This window comes from Tasmannia lanceolata, unplaced genomic scaffold, assembly GCF_043159265.1.
Source record: "Tasmannia lanceolata isolate RefF3 unplaced genomic scaffold, GAP_Taslan_0.1 ptg000026l, whole genome shotgun sequence".
NCBI classification, from domain to species: Eukaryota; Viridiplantae; Streptophyta; class Magnoliopsida; order Canellales; family Winteraceae; genus Tasmannia; species Tasmannia lanceolata.
In genome coordinates, this window is record NW_027518703.1 from 6,948,281 (window position 1) to 6,964,791 (window position 16,511).

General features: G+C 38.3%; 1 protein-coding gene across 2 annotated transcripts; it reads left to right on the plus strand.

The window, feature by feature from the left end:
• The first annotated feature begins 286 nt into the window (after positions 1-286).
• LOC143858413 (transcriptional corepressor LEUNIG-like) lies at positions 287-15,683 on the plus strand. Of its 2 annotated transcripts, none has more exons than XM_077369067.1 (18): positions 287-737; positions 1,423-1,520; positions 1,666-1,775; positions 2,743-3,090; positions 3,182-3,270; positions 3,831-3,912; positions 3,991-4,069; positions 4,792-4,841; positions 6,785-7,099; positions 9,914-10,105; positions 10,293-10,538; positions 10,672-10,813; positions 11,451-11,560; positions 11,683-11,832; positions 12,999-13,154; positions 13,281-13,397; positions 14,600-14,806; positions 15,264-15,683. In XM_077369067.1, exons 1-18 carry the CDS (start codon positions 706-708, stop codon positions 15,405-15,407), a joined length of 2,667 nt encoding a protein of 888 aa, XP_077225182.1. In that variant the 5' UTR covers positions 287-705; the 3' UTR covers positions 15,408-15,683. The 2 variants fall into 2 exon arrangements, with proteins under 2 accessions (XP_077225182.1, XP_077225183.1); XM_077369068.1 differs by having other exon boundaries at positions 10,699-10,813.
• The last annotated feature ends 828 nt before the right edge of the window (positions 15,684-16,511 follow it).

The window sequence follows — 16,511 nt, forward strand, 5'->3', positions numbered from 1 at the left end:
AAATTGGATACAGCTAACGCCCATTTCAGCCCCCCTGAGGGATGAGGATATTTTCTGTCATTTCACGAGCAAATTGCTTTAAAATCTGACATTAAATGACCATAATCCCTTCATTAATGCGAAATGCCCAAGACTTCGGTAACGTTCAGGGGTATTTCAGTCAATTTCCATAAACAGAGAACTCAGATCAGGGATAGTTTGGATATTTAAGGGAAATAAAGGGCTATTTTTGGTGATTCTCCCTATGAGACAATAATGAAATCTGAGCAAAGCTCAATCCACCAAAAGCTATCGTAAATTCTAACACTCAATGTAAATTTAAAAAACAAAAAGCTTGCAGAAGAGAAAAAGAAGGTTTTGGGTTTGGTCTGTAAAACCAGTCTTCTACTCTTCTTCTCTCTTCCCCTTTTAATATTTCAAATTCTCTCTCTCTCTCTCTTTCATTTTTAAAAGACTTCTTTTTTTATTATTTTAAGAAATAGGAATCGTTTGTCTTCCCCAAACCCCATATTTTTTTTTTCTTGCACGCCCTTTTCTATCTCTTTCTTTCTCATTTTCTGTGTGTTATTTTTTTGGGGTTATTTGAGGAGGGTTTTAGAAATCTGCTTTATATGAAGGAGATCGAGCTACATGCACTTAGAATCTGATGAGAAGAGGAATTTCTGACATACATAGAGAGCCCTTTGAGGTCTAGGATTCGGAATCATGTCTCAAACGAACTGGGAAGCGGATAAAATGTAAGCTTTTTTAGCTTTCTATTTTTTTTTCTCTCTCTCTCTCTGTCTATCTCTTTTTGGTCTATTTTTTCTGGGTTCTTTGATTTTGGTTTTGTTTTTATTCTTGTTGCTTTTGGGAAAGGGTTTGGGTTTTGGATAAGCTCTTTTTGTGCTGTTTTTTCCTTCTATTTATTGGGTTTATGATTTAAGTTCTGTTCTTTCATGGGTTTTTGGTATTTTTTTTTTTGATGTTTCTCATTTGAGTGTTGCATTTTTTTTTTTTTTTTTTTGCATTTTAGGGTTTGGTATTTTGCACTTATTCTTTTTGGGTTTTGTTTACGTGCTTTGTTTTTGTTATTGTTGGGTTCTGTTCTTGCTTTGTTTCTTTCCTTTTTCTTTCTGTGGTGCATCTCTGTTTTTTTTTTTTTTTTTTTTTTCTGTTATTATATGTTGGGATTTGATTTATATAATGTTATTTCTATATTGAGGTTTTTAGATTTTATTTTTGTTTATTTTTCTGTAGTGTCTAGGTTTCATTGGGTTGGTTTATGTACATATGTTCTCTTTGTGTGTGTGTGTGTGTGTGTCTATATATATATATATATATATATATATATATATATATATATATATATATATATATATATATATTTCTTTTTTTTTTGCTTTTCTTACTGATTCTACTTTATTGGATTAATGAAAACAGGTTGGATGTGTACATTCATGATTATTTAGTGAAGAGGAATTTGCAACAATCCGCAAAGGCCTTTCAAGTAGAAGGAAAAGTATCTTCAGATCCTGTTGGTAAGATCGCTTCAAAATTTTCGTGAAAAATAGAGAATTTAAACCCTTTTTTGGGTCTATGTTTTTTTAAAAAAAAGGGTTTTTGGGTTTGTGATTCTTTTTCATTTGGATTGTTTTTGATTCTGTGTTTGGTGCGGGCTTTCAGCGATTGATGCTCCTGGTGGCTTTCTATTCGAATGGTGGTCTGTTTTCTGGGATATCTTTATTGCCAGGACAAATGAGAAGCACTCTGAGGTTGCTGCTTCTTACATAGAGGTGAGCTACAGTTTTTTTATTCATCATCTTACTTGTAACTTCATACTTTTGATAGGATATGTATTGTTTTTTATCTGTATGGGTCAAAGTTGCACTGATAAAAAATAGTACAACCTACAAGTTTTCTAGTCATTTCCCTTTCTTTTTCGGAAATAAATGTCAGAGATTGATGCAATTTGGTGGAATGGAAAATTTCAGTTGTATTTTATGTTCAAATAGCTGTTTCAGAAAGGATAGTACTAGAACTGTCTGGAATTCTGATGTGATTCTCGTTTCTCTACGGCAAAATTTTTCCAGTATGAGCACCTTCTTATGGGTTGAGTGATTTTTTATTGACATCACTTGCGAGCGCAGCATGTCATCTCTAGTATTCATTTTGTTGGCTATTTCTAGGATTTAGGATACAAATTCGTGTTTTTTGGAGGCAATTAACTTATATACAGGCGTAAAACAAAATCATCTGGTGATTCTATTCAGAGAAGTGGCTCGCCACCCTTTTTTTTTTTTGAAGCTTACATTTTTGTTCCGTTGGCTGTGAGGATGGGGGAACTTGTGACTTTTTACTGCCCATAGCGATTATTTAGGTAGTCATACAGAGGATTTTCTTTTCATGCTTATTAGCTACTGGAAGTAAAACTATATGGCCTTGCTAGAAAGTAAGTTTTTGACTATAATTCTCATAGTTTTAAAACTCCCCTGAGTCGACTCCCTTTTACCTTGGCTGCATCTGCGTTTTCGCCGAATTTGCCTTCTGGGTTTTGCCCTACAGAGTTAATAAAAACTCCTCCGACTATCCCGAATTATGATCGTGTCAACCGAGTACTCAGCCGCGTCAACTGAGCACTCGACTGCGTCGTGCTGAGTCAACTAGGATTTTCTTCGGCTGTGTTCCGCATTTTAAACACTGATAATCCTGTTGCTATGACTATTTATGAGAGAGTCACTTGTAAAATGGTTACAATGACAGACTCAATTAATCAAGTCTCGAGAGCAGCAGCAACAGCAACAACAACCACAACAGCAACAACATCAGCAACAGCAACAACAGCAGCAGCAGCAGCAACAAATGCAAATGCAGCAAATTTTGTTACAGAGGCAGCAACAACAGCAGCAACAACAACAGCAACAGCAGCAACAACAACAACAGAGGAGAGAGGGAGCTCATCTTTTAAACGGTAACACCAATGGGCTTGTAGGCAATGATCCTCTTAGACAAAATCCTGGTGGAACTGCAAATGCTTTGGCAACAAAGATGTATGAGGAACGATTAAAGCTGCCTCTTCCGAGGGATACTTTGGAAGATGCATCTATGAAGGTATTCTCCTAGTTGGTTGCCAGTTGTTATCTCTGAATTGCTCTTTATCACCCTCTTACTAAAGGTATTAATCTGAGAAATTCTATTACAGCAAAGGATTGCTGACAATGTGGGCCAGCTTCTGGATCCAAACCATGCCTCAATGTTAAAGTCAGCTTCTGCCACTGGCCAACCGTCAGGGTACCTTGCTCTTTAAACACTCCATAGTTCATATGTGTAGCTTAGGATCAGAAACCTTAATTGTGCCATAGTTTTGAATTTTGGCCGAAATCTGAAATTTCGGTTTCAGTCCAAACTGACTGAAACCGAAAGTACATTGAATCGGTTTTTGACATGATTTCGGCTTCACTGAAATTCCGAAATTTACAAGATTTCCACCGAAATTTCTGAAATGACCGAAATTTGAATACCATAAATTTTTTTTGCCAAATTTTACATGGTTTCTGCCGAAATTTCTACAGAAACTGAAATATTTCGATTTCGATGGTGGCCTAAACCAACACCGAAACCAAATTTTAAATCCTCGAATTGTACACATTATTTATGTCAATGTATTGACAAATCTAAAAGCAGACTGTTGATTGCAAATGATCTTATCTTGATTCATTTTAATATCTTTCTGCTATTTCTGGTTCTGTTTTGATTATTTTTTTTATCATTTGATTGATGTTACAATGCACTGTCTTCATCCGCTTGAGATGCGTAATTGCCTAGCCACTGAGTGCATTTTTCAATTTCAGTCAAGTGTTACATGGGACAGCTGGGGGTATGTCAGGGACTCTTCAGCAAGTCCAAGCTCGAAACCAACAACTTCCTACCCAGGTATGCATTTATGAGTACAGATACTTGCTTATTTGTTTATTCTTGTTATGTGTTGGTGTGACTGGAATAGTGAAACAGGACATAAAAAGCGAGATGAATCTGGCAATGACTCCCAGGGGGGGTGCAGGTCCTGATGGATCTTTAATCGGAGTTCCTGGTATTGATTATTCTACCTTGTGGAGTTCATATATATTTGAACATTTTTTTTTTGAATATAATTGCAAACCTTTATTGCAAAGAAATTATCTTCGTCTTATTGGGTGTTGAGCAAGAGGCCCTAGGATTTGGCGGCTGTGATTTGGTGTGATGATGATTGTAGTATATGCCATTTTGTTGTTAACTTGAGTTCATCCTTTTTATTTCTGTTCTCATCACTTTTTCTTCTAGTTCTTGTATTTTGTTTTTCCTATTGTTTTATATGTTCTTATAAAAAAATATGAGCAGTTAGAAGTACATGTGGGGCCCACTTGTTCAATGATCTAGACCATTAATCTGTTAGGCCTTGCTATGCAATGGCCATGTATCAAAATCCACTCCCATAACCCTCCAATTTGTGGCCATTAAATAGATGGTAGGAAAAAAGGAAGCAACAATCTGCATTCACAGACACAAATTGAAGGCTTACGATTGTCCGTTGAGAGTGGATTTTGATTCATGACGTTTCCACAATTTATTTGGATCATTAAATAAGTGGGCCCCACTTTTGTTTCCACCCACTTGTATTTTCCATTGGAAAAATGTGTGCATCAGTGCATCATATAAGAACCCTTATTTTATAACAAAGAGGAAGTTACAACCTGCATGTAACCTTTTGGGCTGTTATCTTCACGACTTTCATAGAAGTGTCAATGGTTGATGGTTATTGCCCTGTTATGGCAGGATCAAATCAAGGGGGTAACAATTTGACTTTGAAAGGATGGCCTCTCGCTGTAAGTTATTTGCGAAGCACTTCATAAGCCATTTCTAGTTGAACTCTCATTATTATTATTATTTTTTGAATGGTTAAACTCTCATTATTTTTTATTGAATGGTACTTGAAATCATATTATGATTACAACTTTTTGGATATTGCTGTCAATGTACAGAACCCATGAACAGTAGTTACACAATTATGGTAGTGCTAGAATAGGAATTTAAGCCAAGTCCGTTAAGAAATGCTCCTAACTCAGTTCTTTAGGAGATGTAGACATGTTTTTTCGCAAGAGAATATGAGCTGAGGAAAGTTTTGGGGTCTGTGTTCTCGTACTGAATTTTAATCTCAATTGTCAAAATTTTCTTGAGCTGAGGAAATGCTCCCTGTTCTTGTCTGCTTTGGATTTGATATGAACTGTACTTCAAAATGTTCTCACTCGTGCAACTTGCTTGGTTTTAAATTTCCACCGAAACTGACACAGAACGTCCGAAATGTTTCTGTTTCCATCCCCGTCGAGACTGAAACCCAAACGACTGAAATGCATATTTGCTTGCTAAATGTTTTTTGTTTTAAAGTTAAAACCTTGGTGACTTATTTTTGCCCTCACGAAGGTTTAGAAGATATTTTATCACCAAGCCTCTTTTCAAAGACTTTCCCTGGTATAAGATAATCAGATTGGGGAAGGTGTTTGCTAGTCTCTTATCATATTTGATTTGAGTCATGTTTTTGGGGTCTAAGACATTGATTTATACAAGTTGGACTTCAATATAGACCAATGATGATATGATAAAAAAAACAAATCCTAATAGCCAGTTAACATGATTAATAAATATAAATCATCAATCAAGCAAGAAACAAATACCTTTTTTTTTTGGTATTAACCAAGTGAGCTTCATGATGTATGGCCTAACGAGACATTTTCAATGAGTGTATACCTACAATCCGAAGTTTTGAAGCCATTGCTCGGATACATTTGGTGTAAAATGGACAACACAGTATAGAAACGTCCAAAAATCGGAGGGTTAGGATCATCCTATGGATATGTGTATTGGGCCACTGCATATCGACGTTAGGGACCAATAAATGAATGGTTTGGATTACCCAAGCATCCTACAATGTGGGCTCTACTGTACTTGTTGGCTGCTTATGTTGCTACACACACAGCCACCATATGAAAACTCAAAATTAAGTAATAATATGACACCTGTAGCAAAGATAACTGTGGCAGATCTGGGCTCGAGTTTCTCTTTTGAACTTGGGGCTTGCAATTGTTCAAGTGTTTGCACTGCAGCACTTTCGTTGCGTACACAATTCCTCCTTGACTTTCACGGATGTCCACTACCTTACCCTCAAGGTTATTGGCTCTTTTGTCCTTGCAAATTATGTGTTGAAGGAGAGACATTATTATTTAGATCCTCACTTTGGGTTATCGAGATGCTGGAAATTTGGGTTGAAGCCCATGCCCGTAGAAAAATACTGTTTAATTGCTGGCTGACTAAGTTACATGGGTATTTGACCAGCAACTTCAATACTGGTCAGCCCTCCTTTTTTCTCCTTTATAAACAATTTTAATATGTGGGGTTCCCTTACTGTCTTTTGCATCTCATATATCTGTATTTTTTGTTCTCCCCTTTCGTTCATAGTTTTCCATCTCTCTCTCTCTCTCTCTGATTGGTTAGTTTACAATCTCGTTGTAGAAAAATATTTAATTTAAGCACTTAAAAGGCAATAATTGCAGCTTTTGATATCATCTAAAGGTTGCGAGACCGGAAATGGTTGTAATTACCTGTAATTTCTAGTAGGATGCATGTGATTTTATAGTGTTTAATGGAAATCTAGTGTTAAGACTTCCTACTATATGACCAATGAAGATATGCATGTCAATGTAAGTTAATGTAAGTTAACTTTTTATCTTTTGCGTCCAATTCTGTTTACTTTGTCGCGCGTCACTTTTTGTAGGGCTTTGATCAGCTTCGCTCAGGGATTCTACAACAGCAAAAGTCATTTATACAGTCTCCACAACCATTTCATCAACTACATATGTTGACTCCGCAGCAACAACAGCTTTTGTTTCAGGCGCAACAAAATCTGACTTCCCCTTCAACAGGTGATGTTGACAGCAGACGGTTGAGAATGCTTCTAAACAACAGAAATATAGTTCTTGGGAAGGATGGTCATTCCAATTCGGTTGGTGATATAGCTCAGAATGTTGGATCTCCAATGCAAGCCGCATGTCCTGGTTTGCCTCGTGGTGACACGGATATGTTAATTAAGGTGCTCTTCTTTTATACCCGCCTTCTCTTTCTTGAATTGCTACTATTATGTATTAGTTTATGAGATAATTTGCTGTTGGTGTGTTCCTTTCTGCTCCCTCTTATCAGTTTCTGAGAGAGTAACCCTTCAGCTCGGTGAGATATCTTCGGAAGTAGTGCTGTTTTCATTACATATTGCATTCTTGGGGGTTGTTTGATTACCTCAAAGTCCTCATGTCATATGACACACGTAATAGGCTTTTGGGTGCCGAATGCCAGTTACAACACCATTGTACATCACTATATGATGTGATCTGCCATTAGTATTTATTTATTTATGGGCATACATGTTTTTTTATTTGCTTAGACTTTATTTAGGGACATAATTCATAATTTATTAAACCTAGATGCGAAGAATGTCCACATCAACATATGGCCCCACCTTTCTCACTTTTTTCCTGAGGCCTATCATTCATTAAATTCTTTTAAACCATTTAATGTCTTTTCTTAAAAAAAATATTTCTTTAATCCTATTGTCTAGCCCCCCCCGCTGGGGCTCACCATTGATCCCTAAAGCCCTCGTCCGTCTAAAGCCCTGAATGTTCTTTCATGGTTCAAATTCCACTCAGCTCTTCCAGACTTGTGTGCAAACCATCCTATCTCCAATTTAAGCTTAATTACCCTTATTTTAGATTATCCCTAGTGCCGTTGTGCAAACCATCCTATCTTCAATTTAAGTTTAATTACCCTTATTTTAGATTATCCCTAGTGCTGTTACCCATATATACAAAGACAGAGAATTTAGTTTATAAAATCTAAGACTTTGACTTAGACACTTCAGATCTTCAGGAGGTCTTCAAGTCTTCAAAGTATTTTCTCTCGAGCAAGGCTAACTTCATGGATCTTCTCTTGGTCTTAGAATCTTCAACTTAGGCTTCACTCTCCGTGGCTCCGAGTTCATTGCCTCCACATTTCAATGTGCTTCAATTTGATCTACAAATTGCTTTCTTAAAAAGCATTGAAACATTAATTTAATCAATTGATATAAGTTTCCATTTTGTGTTTTGTTGTCATCAGAACAGACTTGACGAAGAGACCAAGGTTGAACCCTAGGGCTAACAGTGATTTTTGTCAATTAGGACAGATAGTAGTTGTATAACTTGTATTTTTTAGCGATGCCCTAGGTCGTAGGGTCTATCTCAGGGCATTTAGGTGTCAGTTATGTTGTGCACTATCAATATATTTTTGTTTAGGCATCTTAGTGTCTTCCCGGTGTCCGTACGGTTGTTCTGCACGTCGAATTATCCATTTTGAACTATGGCTAATAGGTCGATTCTCCACATCAGGGGCATGGTTGAGTGCAGCCTAGGGGCATGGCAACGAAGTACTCAGCCTACATTGGATCAACACTCAAACATGTTGGCTAAGAGTGAAGTCACTATGGATTGCATTAGCGAACATGTTGGACTTAGGGCTCTCGGAAATGCAATGACCGCCCATCCTATCAACGTATGCTAGGCAAGGTGAGTTGAAAGGGCATTGATGGAGGCCCCATTGGTTCATCTATTATATGCCGTGGCCAGTCATCTGAACTCTACCCGCGTTCGAAGAGAACCACCAGTAGGTGTGACAAGCACATGGCGTAGATTTCTAAGATTCAAATATCAAAATACCACCTCCAAATATTTTTAATGTGATGAACAATATCACAGAATGCCTAATTGTCCATGCAGTACATTCGATCATCAAACCAACCTAACAAAACCAGTAAATAGCGAAGATAGAACTAACCTTGGTCCTTGAAGGAGGATATGGTCCCTAGATGAAAGTGCTCCCCATGAGGGGGACATATGAGCAATCTCATGCGGGCGAGTGAGCGAGCACGATGAGACCATACTTGATAGGGCTCATATGGGAATAATTTGTGTCACCCAATGCATGGTAAGTTAGCCCATTAAAAGTCTCAAACTCCCAACACAGTCATGTATTCTCTTACAGTCAGAACAACTAGGGGATATCAGTCCATTGTTGTTATGGTTTATAGGTTCCTTGATGTATCTCATTTCATGTTGATTTGTGTAGCTAGTTTATCCGATAGAATTTTTTGTAGGAAAATAGGGATTATATTTCAATTTGATAGTTGGTACCTGTCAAAAAATATTTCAATTTGATAGTACATACTTCAGATTAGATGGATGTACAAAGTGATCGGTCACAGGTTAGGGCATTCGTGAAAGTGCTTAGCCGGTGAGTGATATCATGGATGAAACTTCATTTTATCCATGACAGAGTTTACATACTGTAGTTCTATGATACCTTATATAGCCTTCCCATTCCATGCCTCCTAAACTATACGTCTATATCCTGTCCTAGGAAAGGCACTGCCGAGGCCGACCTGCCGAAGCCTTCTACTTCGATATTGAGGAGGTACATTGAGAGGTGCTAAAGAAATTGAGACAGTTTTGAAGTGAACGAGATGGCCACCGATCAGTTTTAGAGAGCCGGTATTCAATCAATATGACCGAATCATGATTGGAGGCTATAATTATCAGTACCTTGGAATTAAGAACTTCCTCCTCTGTGGTGTTCTCACATAATTTACGCTATACCAACTTTATATTTATACCGTAGTGGTGACCAATGGCATGTAAAGTTCTGAAAACATTTGAGTATGTAACATTTGATGAAGTTCATTTGATTGTTTTAGTAACTGTCAGTACTTATTTCCAGTCATTCCAAGGCCTGCAGGCTTCCTTGATATAATTGCTTTTATTACTTATTTCCAGTCATTATAAGGCATTCAGGCTTCCTTAATATGCTCATTTATGTGTAGTAGAAAATAGCTCAGATGCAGCAGCAGCAGCAACAACAAAACAGTAATCAGCAGCAACAGCTTCAGCAGCAGCACGCACTTTCAAGTCAGCAGTCGCACAGTTCAAACCACTATCTTCATCAGCACGACAAAATGGGCCCTGGCAGTGTCACAGTCGATGGCAGCATGTCAAACATATTTCGTGGAAATGACCAGGTCAGTCTTTTCTACTGGTAAAATGTGCTATGGCCCACATAGCATGTCACCCTATTTTGTTTGGGGATCACAGTTTGGAAATATTTGATTAATTTTGCATAGGATATATCTTTTTTTATCATGCTTTGACAGAGATCCATATTTTTTGTATCACTTTGGCTACTAATTTTTTGTATGCAATTTGAAGGCTTCAAAGAATCAGACCGGGCGAAAGAGAAAGCAGCCTGTTTCATCTTCTGGTCCTGCAAATAGTTCAGGAACTGCAAATACCGCAGGACCCTCCCCAAGTTCAGCTCCCTCAACGCCCTCAACTCATACACCGGGAGATGTGATTTCAATGCCTTCTATGCAGCATAGTGCTGGCTCATCTAAGCCGTTGATTATGTTTGGCCCTGATGGAACCGGAACTCTTGCATCACCATCAAATCAATTGGTTAGTACATCTCTGTTTTCTAGCATTGATTTTTATAAGGTAGTTCGTGTCAAACAACAGTAAAATATAACTTTATTAGAGAATGCGAAAATCCTTACTCGTGCAAAGTCTCATTAGCACTCCATTTTGGCAGTGGGATGATAAAGAAATTGAATTGCAGGCTGATATGGATCGGTTTGTGGAGGATGGTTCCTTAGATGATAACGTAGAGTCATTCTTACATGATGATACTGACCGTCGTGATACAGTTGGACGCTGTATGGATGTCACCAAAGGTGTGAACAATTCAGTTTGTTAGATGTGTGTGTGTGTGTGTGTGTGTGTAGGGGCGGAGCCACATATAGCGTGGAGGGGGCCACGGCCATTCCAATTACTTGAAAAATCCCTTCTATACACTGTAACACAGAAGGGGTTTTTCCGGCGTTCAAGAACGCCACTAAAAGAAAAATCACATTTACTGGCGTTCCTGAATACCGGTAATAGTAAGCGGCCCCCCAAGACCAATGCACTATTAGTCCGGCCCCCCCAAGTGTAAATTCCGGCCCCCCATGGATAGGCCCCATTGGATCATCGTAACCCTGCCATTTGTGGAGGGAAAAAATAGGCAGAAACATGGACACACAGTGTCTGTCCATTTTCCCCTCCACCTTTGATTGGGTTAGGATGATCCAATGGGGCTGATTTTTGGGACACACCCTATCCATGGAAGGGCCTTTCAAATGAATGCTTGTGATCCTCCAAAAAATGTTGGCCCCCACCCTGTTGCTGCACTTGAGTGCAGGTAACTTATCTTCACTCTTGTGCAGGAACACTTTACTCTCTAGATATATTAACAGTTAGACATTTTCAATTGGCGGATGATCTTATTCTTCTTTTTAAGAAATTTCGGAATATATTTGATTCTTCTGCCAGGATTTACATTTACGGAGGTTAATTATATCCGGGCAAGTTCAACTAAAGTTGTCTGCTGCCACTTTTCATCCGATGGAAAACTGCTTGCTACTGGTGGCCATGATAAAAAGGTGAGAACCATCGAGTGGCAATTTTCAGTCAAACTATTATGTGAAATGCCATATAAAGTCGCGAGTAGTGTAAAACTTTGACCTCAAAAGTGAATGAATTGCTTGATGATTTTGCTATGCAGGCAGTCTTGTGGTCCACAGATACTTTAAAGCCAAAGTCTACACTAGAAGAACATGCTCTGCTGATTACCGATGTTCGTTTTAGCCCAAGCTTGCCTCGTCTGGCTACATCTTCTTTTGACAAAACTGTTAGGGTTTGGGAAGTTGATAATGTTAGTGAAAATGCTCTTTCCTCTTCCTGACTTGCTTAGATAATCTTTGTGATAATATATTGCTTAGATAATCTTTGTGCAAGTAACCTTTCTTTTGGAAAATACTTCTTGTGACTATCCCCGCACACGCTTGTCTCTTCTCGTCTTTTATTCCGAGCATTAATGGCGGCTCTTTTATGCCCTTTAGTTTTATCACGTATCCATGGATTCTTATGCACTATGCTACTTTATATGGTTACCATATATAAGTTTTGATTGGTATGAATCACGGGTACTGCATGGCTTTAAGTTTTAACATATAGACTCTTTAAGTTTCAGGTTTTGCCAAGTGCAAATGTCAAATAGGACCCTAAACAGGAATACAGATTTGTTTATATGTTCATATGTATGATGCCATGGCTTGGTGTTTAGGGTTAAGGGGTCTACTGCATATGTGCCACCCCTGTAATTTTTACCAAGGAGACTTCATTTTCTATGCTACAAGCATTGCCATCCATCCTTCGTGGCTGTCTAACTTCATTTTGAACCATTGTGATTATAGGCTTCATATTTTCTTTTTCTTTTTAGAATGTTGTTGGACAGGTCACTGGGTTTATTTTATTCATGATACTTAAATGAGGCATGTCAGGCAATTCGTGTGCTGTGAGAATTTGGCATCTTGGATTGTGGATCGTGGGTGCATATTTTTTTTTCTACTTTTAATTTGTGATAATACTCATAGTTTCTAAACTCCCCTTCATCATCTTGGACTCCCCCGAGTCGACTCCCATTTATCTTGGCCGTGTTCTTGTCCGAGTCCAGGTTTTGTCCGTGTTTTGCACTACATAGTCAATTAAAAGTCCTTTGATCCTTCCGAGTTATGACCGTATCAACTGAGCACTTGAGCCCATCAACCAAATACTCGACCGTGTCGAGCCGAGTCAACTAGGATTTGCTTTGGCCGCGTATTGACCTCCATCCGCGTTTTGAAACACTGATGATACTTGCTTCTTTCTTAACTGGTTGTGGTTGTTATCAAAGTTAATCTGCATATAATTTTGTTGCATTGTAGCTTGATTTTGATCCCATACAAAGTTTTATTTCTTTAGGCTAGATGCCATCAATCAATTATTTTCTGTGTGCTATGCTTGCAAGGCTTTTCTTGACTAGATGGCATCACTGTGCAGCCAGGCTTTTCAATTCGTAATTTTACCGGGCATTCTGCATCAGTAATGTCCCTTGACTTCCATCCAAATAAGGAGGATCTCATCTGCTCTTGTGATGGAGACAGTGAAATACGATACTGGAATATAAAAAATGGTAGCTGTGCTAGAGTCTTCAAGGTATGCATTACTAGTGTTGGTTAATGAGTACAGCTTATAACTGCTAGTTGTTGACTGGTCATGATTTCCTACACTTAAACAGCATTTTATTGTCTTTTAGTTCATTGTCTTAGCTTATTTATGCAGGGTGGGACAACCCAGATGAGATTCCAACCACGTCTTGGCAGGTATCTAGCAGCTGCTGCTGAGAATGTTGTATCCATACTGGATGTTGAGACCCAAACTTGCCTTCATTCTTTACAGGTTAGTTAGTGATGAGTTTTTGATTGGTGACTCTTAATATTTGTAAATCTATGAATCGATGAATGATCAATATTTTTGAAATTATTGTTTAAAAAAAATATTTGTGAAGCTATTGTTTTAAAAAAAAAAAAAACTGTAGTTGATTTTTTATCATACAAAACTAAGAGAGCTTCTTTTGTGAATCTGAGATATAGGCTCGTAAAATCATATTTGGAATTCCCCCAGTGACACATTTGACCACTCCTCTGATAGCACCAGAAGATTTGTGAGCCAAACCAAGGTCCCTACCATCTCTTTACCTCTTCTCATCTTTTGGTCTTTTCGACCAGGCGAAGCTAGCTCTAATATTGACTATTGAAACCAATTCCCAATTGTTATGTCCACCTGGGAAAAGAAGAACGAAATCGAAAAGCAGCCAGATCTTCCTTCTCCTTGGGTTGATCCGGGTGACCACCTGCTCTCTGGAAGTTTAAACCTTGTTGACTCTGACAACAGTCGCGACTATAAACAGACTCGCGACTCTGGCAGGGCGGTACGCTCTGCTCTCTCGCGACCCCTACTCTAATCAAAAGACTAAAGGCCCCTACTGAAGATTCAAAAGGCGAGCACTGAAATGAGAAAGGCTTGTAGACTCGTGACGCAACACGATTTCGGTTCACACTAGAAAGTGCTTCGAATTACGAGCTGCAATCCTTGTTTGTGTGGCTTCGACTACTGAGGGAGGTAGCTTTGTCTTTGAACCAACAGAATGCCAGTGCCCCTTTTATTGGGCTCGAGGCAATTTAATTTTGGCAGAAAAAGGGCCTACATGAGCTTGAGGAGGTGAGGGTAGTCCCATAGCTTCCTTTCTGTGCATTTTCTTGGGGCAAATGCATAAATGGCCTTTTTCTTGTTTTGCTCAAAAAAAGGCCCTTGTTGCAGTAGAGTAGTTGACACCTTGTACTTTCAGAAGCTCTTTGATATTTTGCAGAAAGTGTTTGCTCCAAGTCTGGTTGCAATTGCATCACATATGTGCTAGAGGAATCCGATTATTACTAACAATGATTTTCTTCCTTTATATGCTATCACTATTAAGATTTTGTATTCTAATTATAAATGTCTATTTAGGCATCCTTTTTCTCCGTTTACCTGATTATTGACATGATCTGTTTCTTGTCATTGAGTAACTAATCTTTCATTTTTCCTATGGGTTGTAATGGCAGGGACACACGAAGCCAGTCCATTCTGTGTGTTGGAATCCTACAGGTGAGTATCTGGCATCTGTCAGTGAAGACTCCGTTAGGGTGTGGACACTCGGTTCTGGGAGTGAAGGTGAGTGTGTGCATGAGTTGAGCTGCAACGGCAACAAATTCCACTCCTGTGTTTTCCATCCAACATATCCATCTTTGTTGGTCATTGGCTGTTACCAGGCAAGTCTCCTCTACCATTTCGTGCAATTTATCACTGGCCATTAACCAGTTCATTTATTATATTCATGATTGACATAAAACCTTTTTAACTTGGAAATGTTATTGTTTGCTTTCGTTGTATTATAAAATAAACTGATATAAAATGTCTCATATAAAATTTCGTATGGGCATTTTTTTGCTGGCACATCCCTATATATATTTGAAATATATATGCCTGTTTTCTCAGAGACAGACATGGAACAAAACATGACACAATTCGTTTGTATTTATTTGTGATTTGAAAACGATGTAAATTGAGCATTGTTTGCTGTAAAACGTAGAGATTAGGTGTGAAAAGTAGCAGCCTTAGAAAGCTATACTCGCGCATATTAATCATGTTGTATTGTTTGTCCAAAAATGAAGTCTATATATAACCAATTGTTTTATTAATCATGTTGTATTGTTTGTGTTCTTACAGTCTTTGGAGCTTTGGAACATGGCCGAGAACAAGACAATGACTCTGGCCGCACACGAGGGACTAATTGCAGCCTTGGCAGTCTCGAACGTTACGGGTTTGGTGGCCTCAGCAAGTCACGATAAGTTTGTCAAACTTTGGAAGTGATTGTTATGATATAACAGGGCATCCACAGCTAGTTTCCACTAGGTCTAACATTTACGGTGTTTTGTTTTGATTGCAGAGAGTCTAGCTGGAAAAGGGTTGCTAGACTCCATTGTTGTCTCTTTCTTGTATCCATTTAACAGCAGAAGAGTCCTTTGTTACCTCATACTAACCATGCTGTTGTTTGTTGTTGTAGTTGTAGCTGTTATAATTATAATAGGGAGAATGACTAAGGCATCATATTACTCTTTAATTAGTGAAGGCAATCCATTTGCACAATCTTTTAGTTGTGTACATACTCTTTAAGTATATGCAAATATTTATAGAAATCGTTTTCTGGCAACACCATGTGAACTAAAACATCCTTTTTTTGGATAGGCAAATACTTCCGAGTGTTTTTTGTTTCAATCAGTGATTTTAGTCGTTCTATCATTTTTTGTTCTTGTTCAAGCACACATTGTCAGCTGCTTTGAAGCGAGATGAACAGTTTACAAGAACACCATCTTTTCCGGACAGAATGACAGATATACCTCTACTTTGGTAGACTTGGCAGTATGGGCTCTTGTGCACGGGGTTAGCAATCCTTTTATAGATTCTACAAGGCTGATTGGGTGCAGAAACCCTCTGTTGAATTGGATTGTCTTGTTTTCTACTCTATGTTGGTATCTCCTTTTGCTAGCTACTTAAGTGCAAATTGTTAGTGTATTGTGCCTAGTTAGACATCTCCTTTTGCTAGTTACTTAAGTGCAAATTGTTAGTGTATTGTACCTAGTTAGACTAGGGAGAGGGAGAGAGAAGTATGTTAGTTTGGGTGTGTCTTAATTAAGACTAAAATTACGTCATGAACTTGGAAATAAATAATGGTGAGAGGGGTGTGTGTTGGCAGTGAGATATTTCTCTTGGGATTTTCTTGAGGCGAAACATTTGGAGAAGATTTGTCTCTTGTCTTGGTTTACAATTTTGGTTGAATCTTTTGATTTGTTCCCTCTTACTTCTTTGTGCCTGGTACGATCGAGTTTTTGCCCACCGTCTTACTTCTTAACAACCCTTCAAGGATTACTATCCTGTGCCGAACAGCTCCATAAGAATTGGTTACATGGACAATCT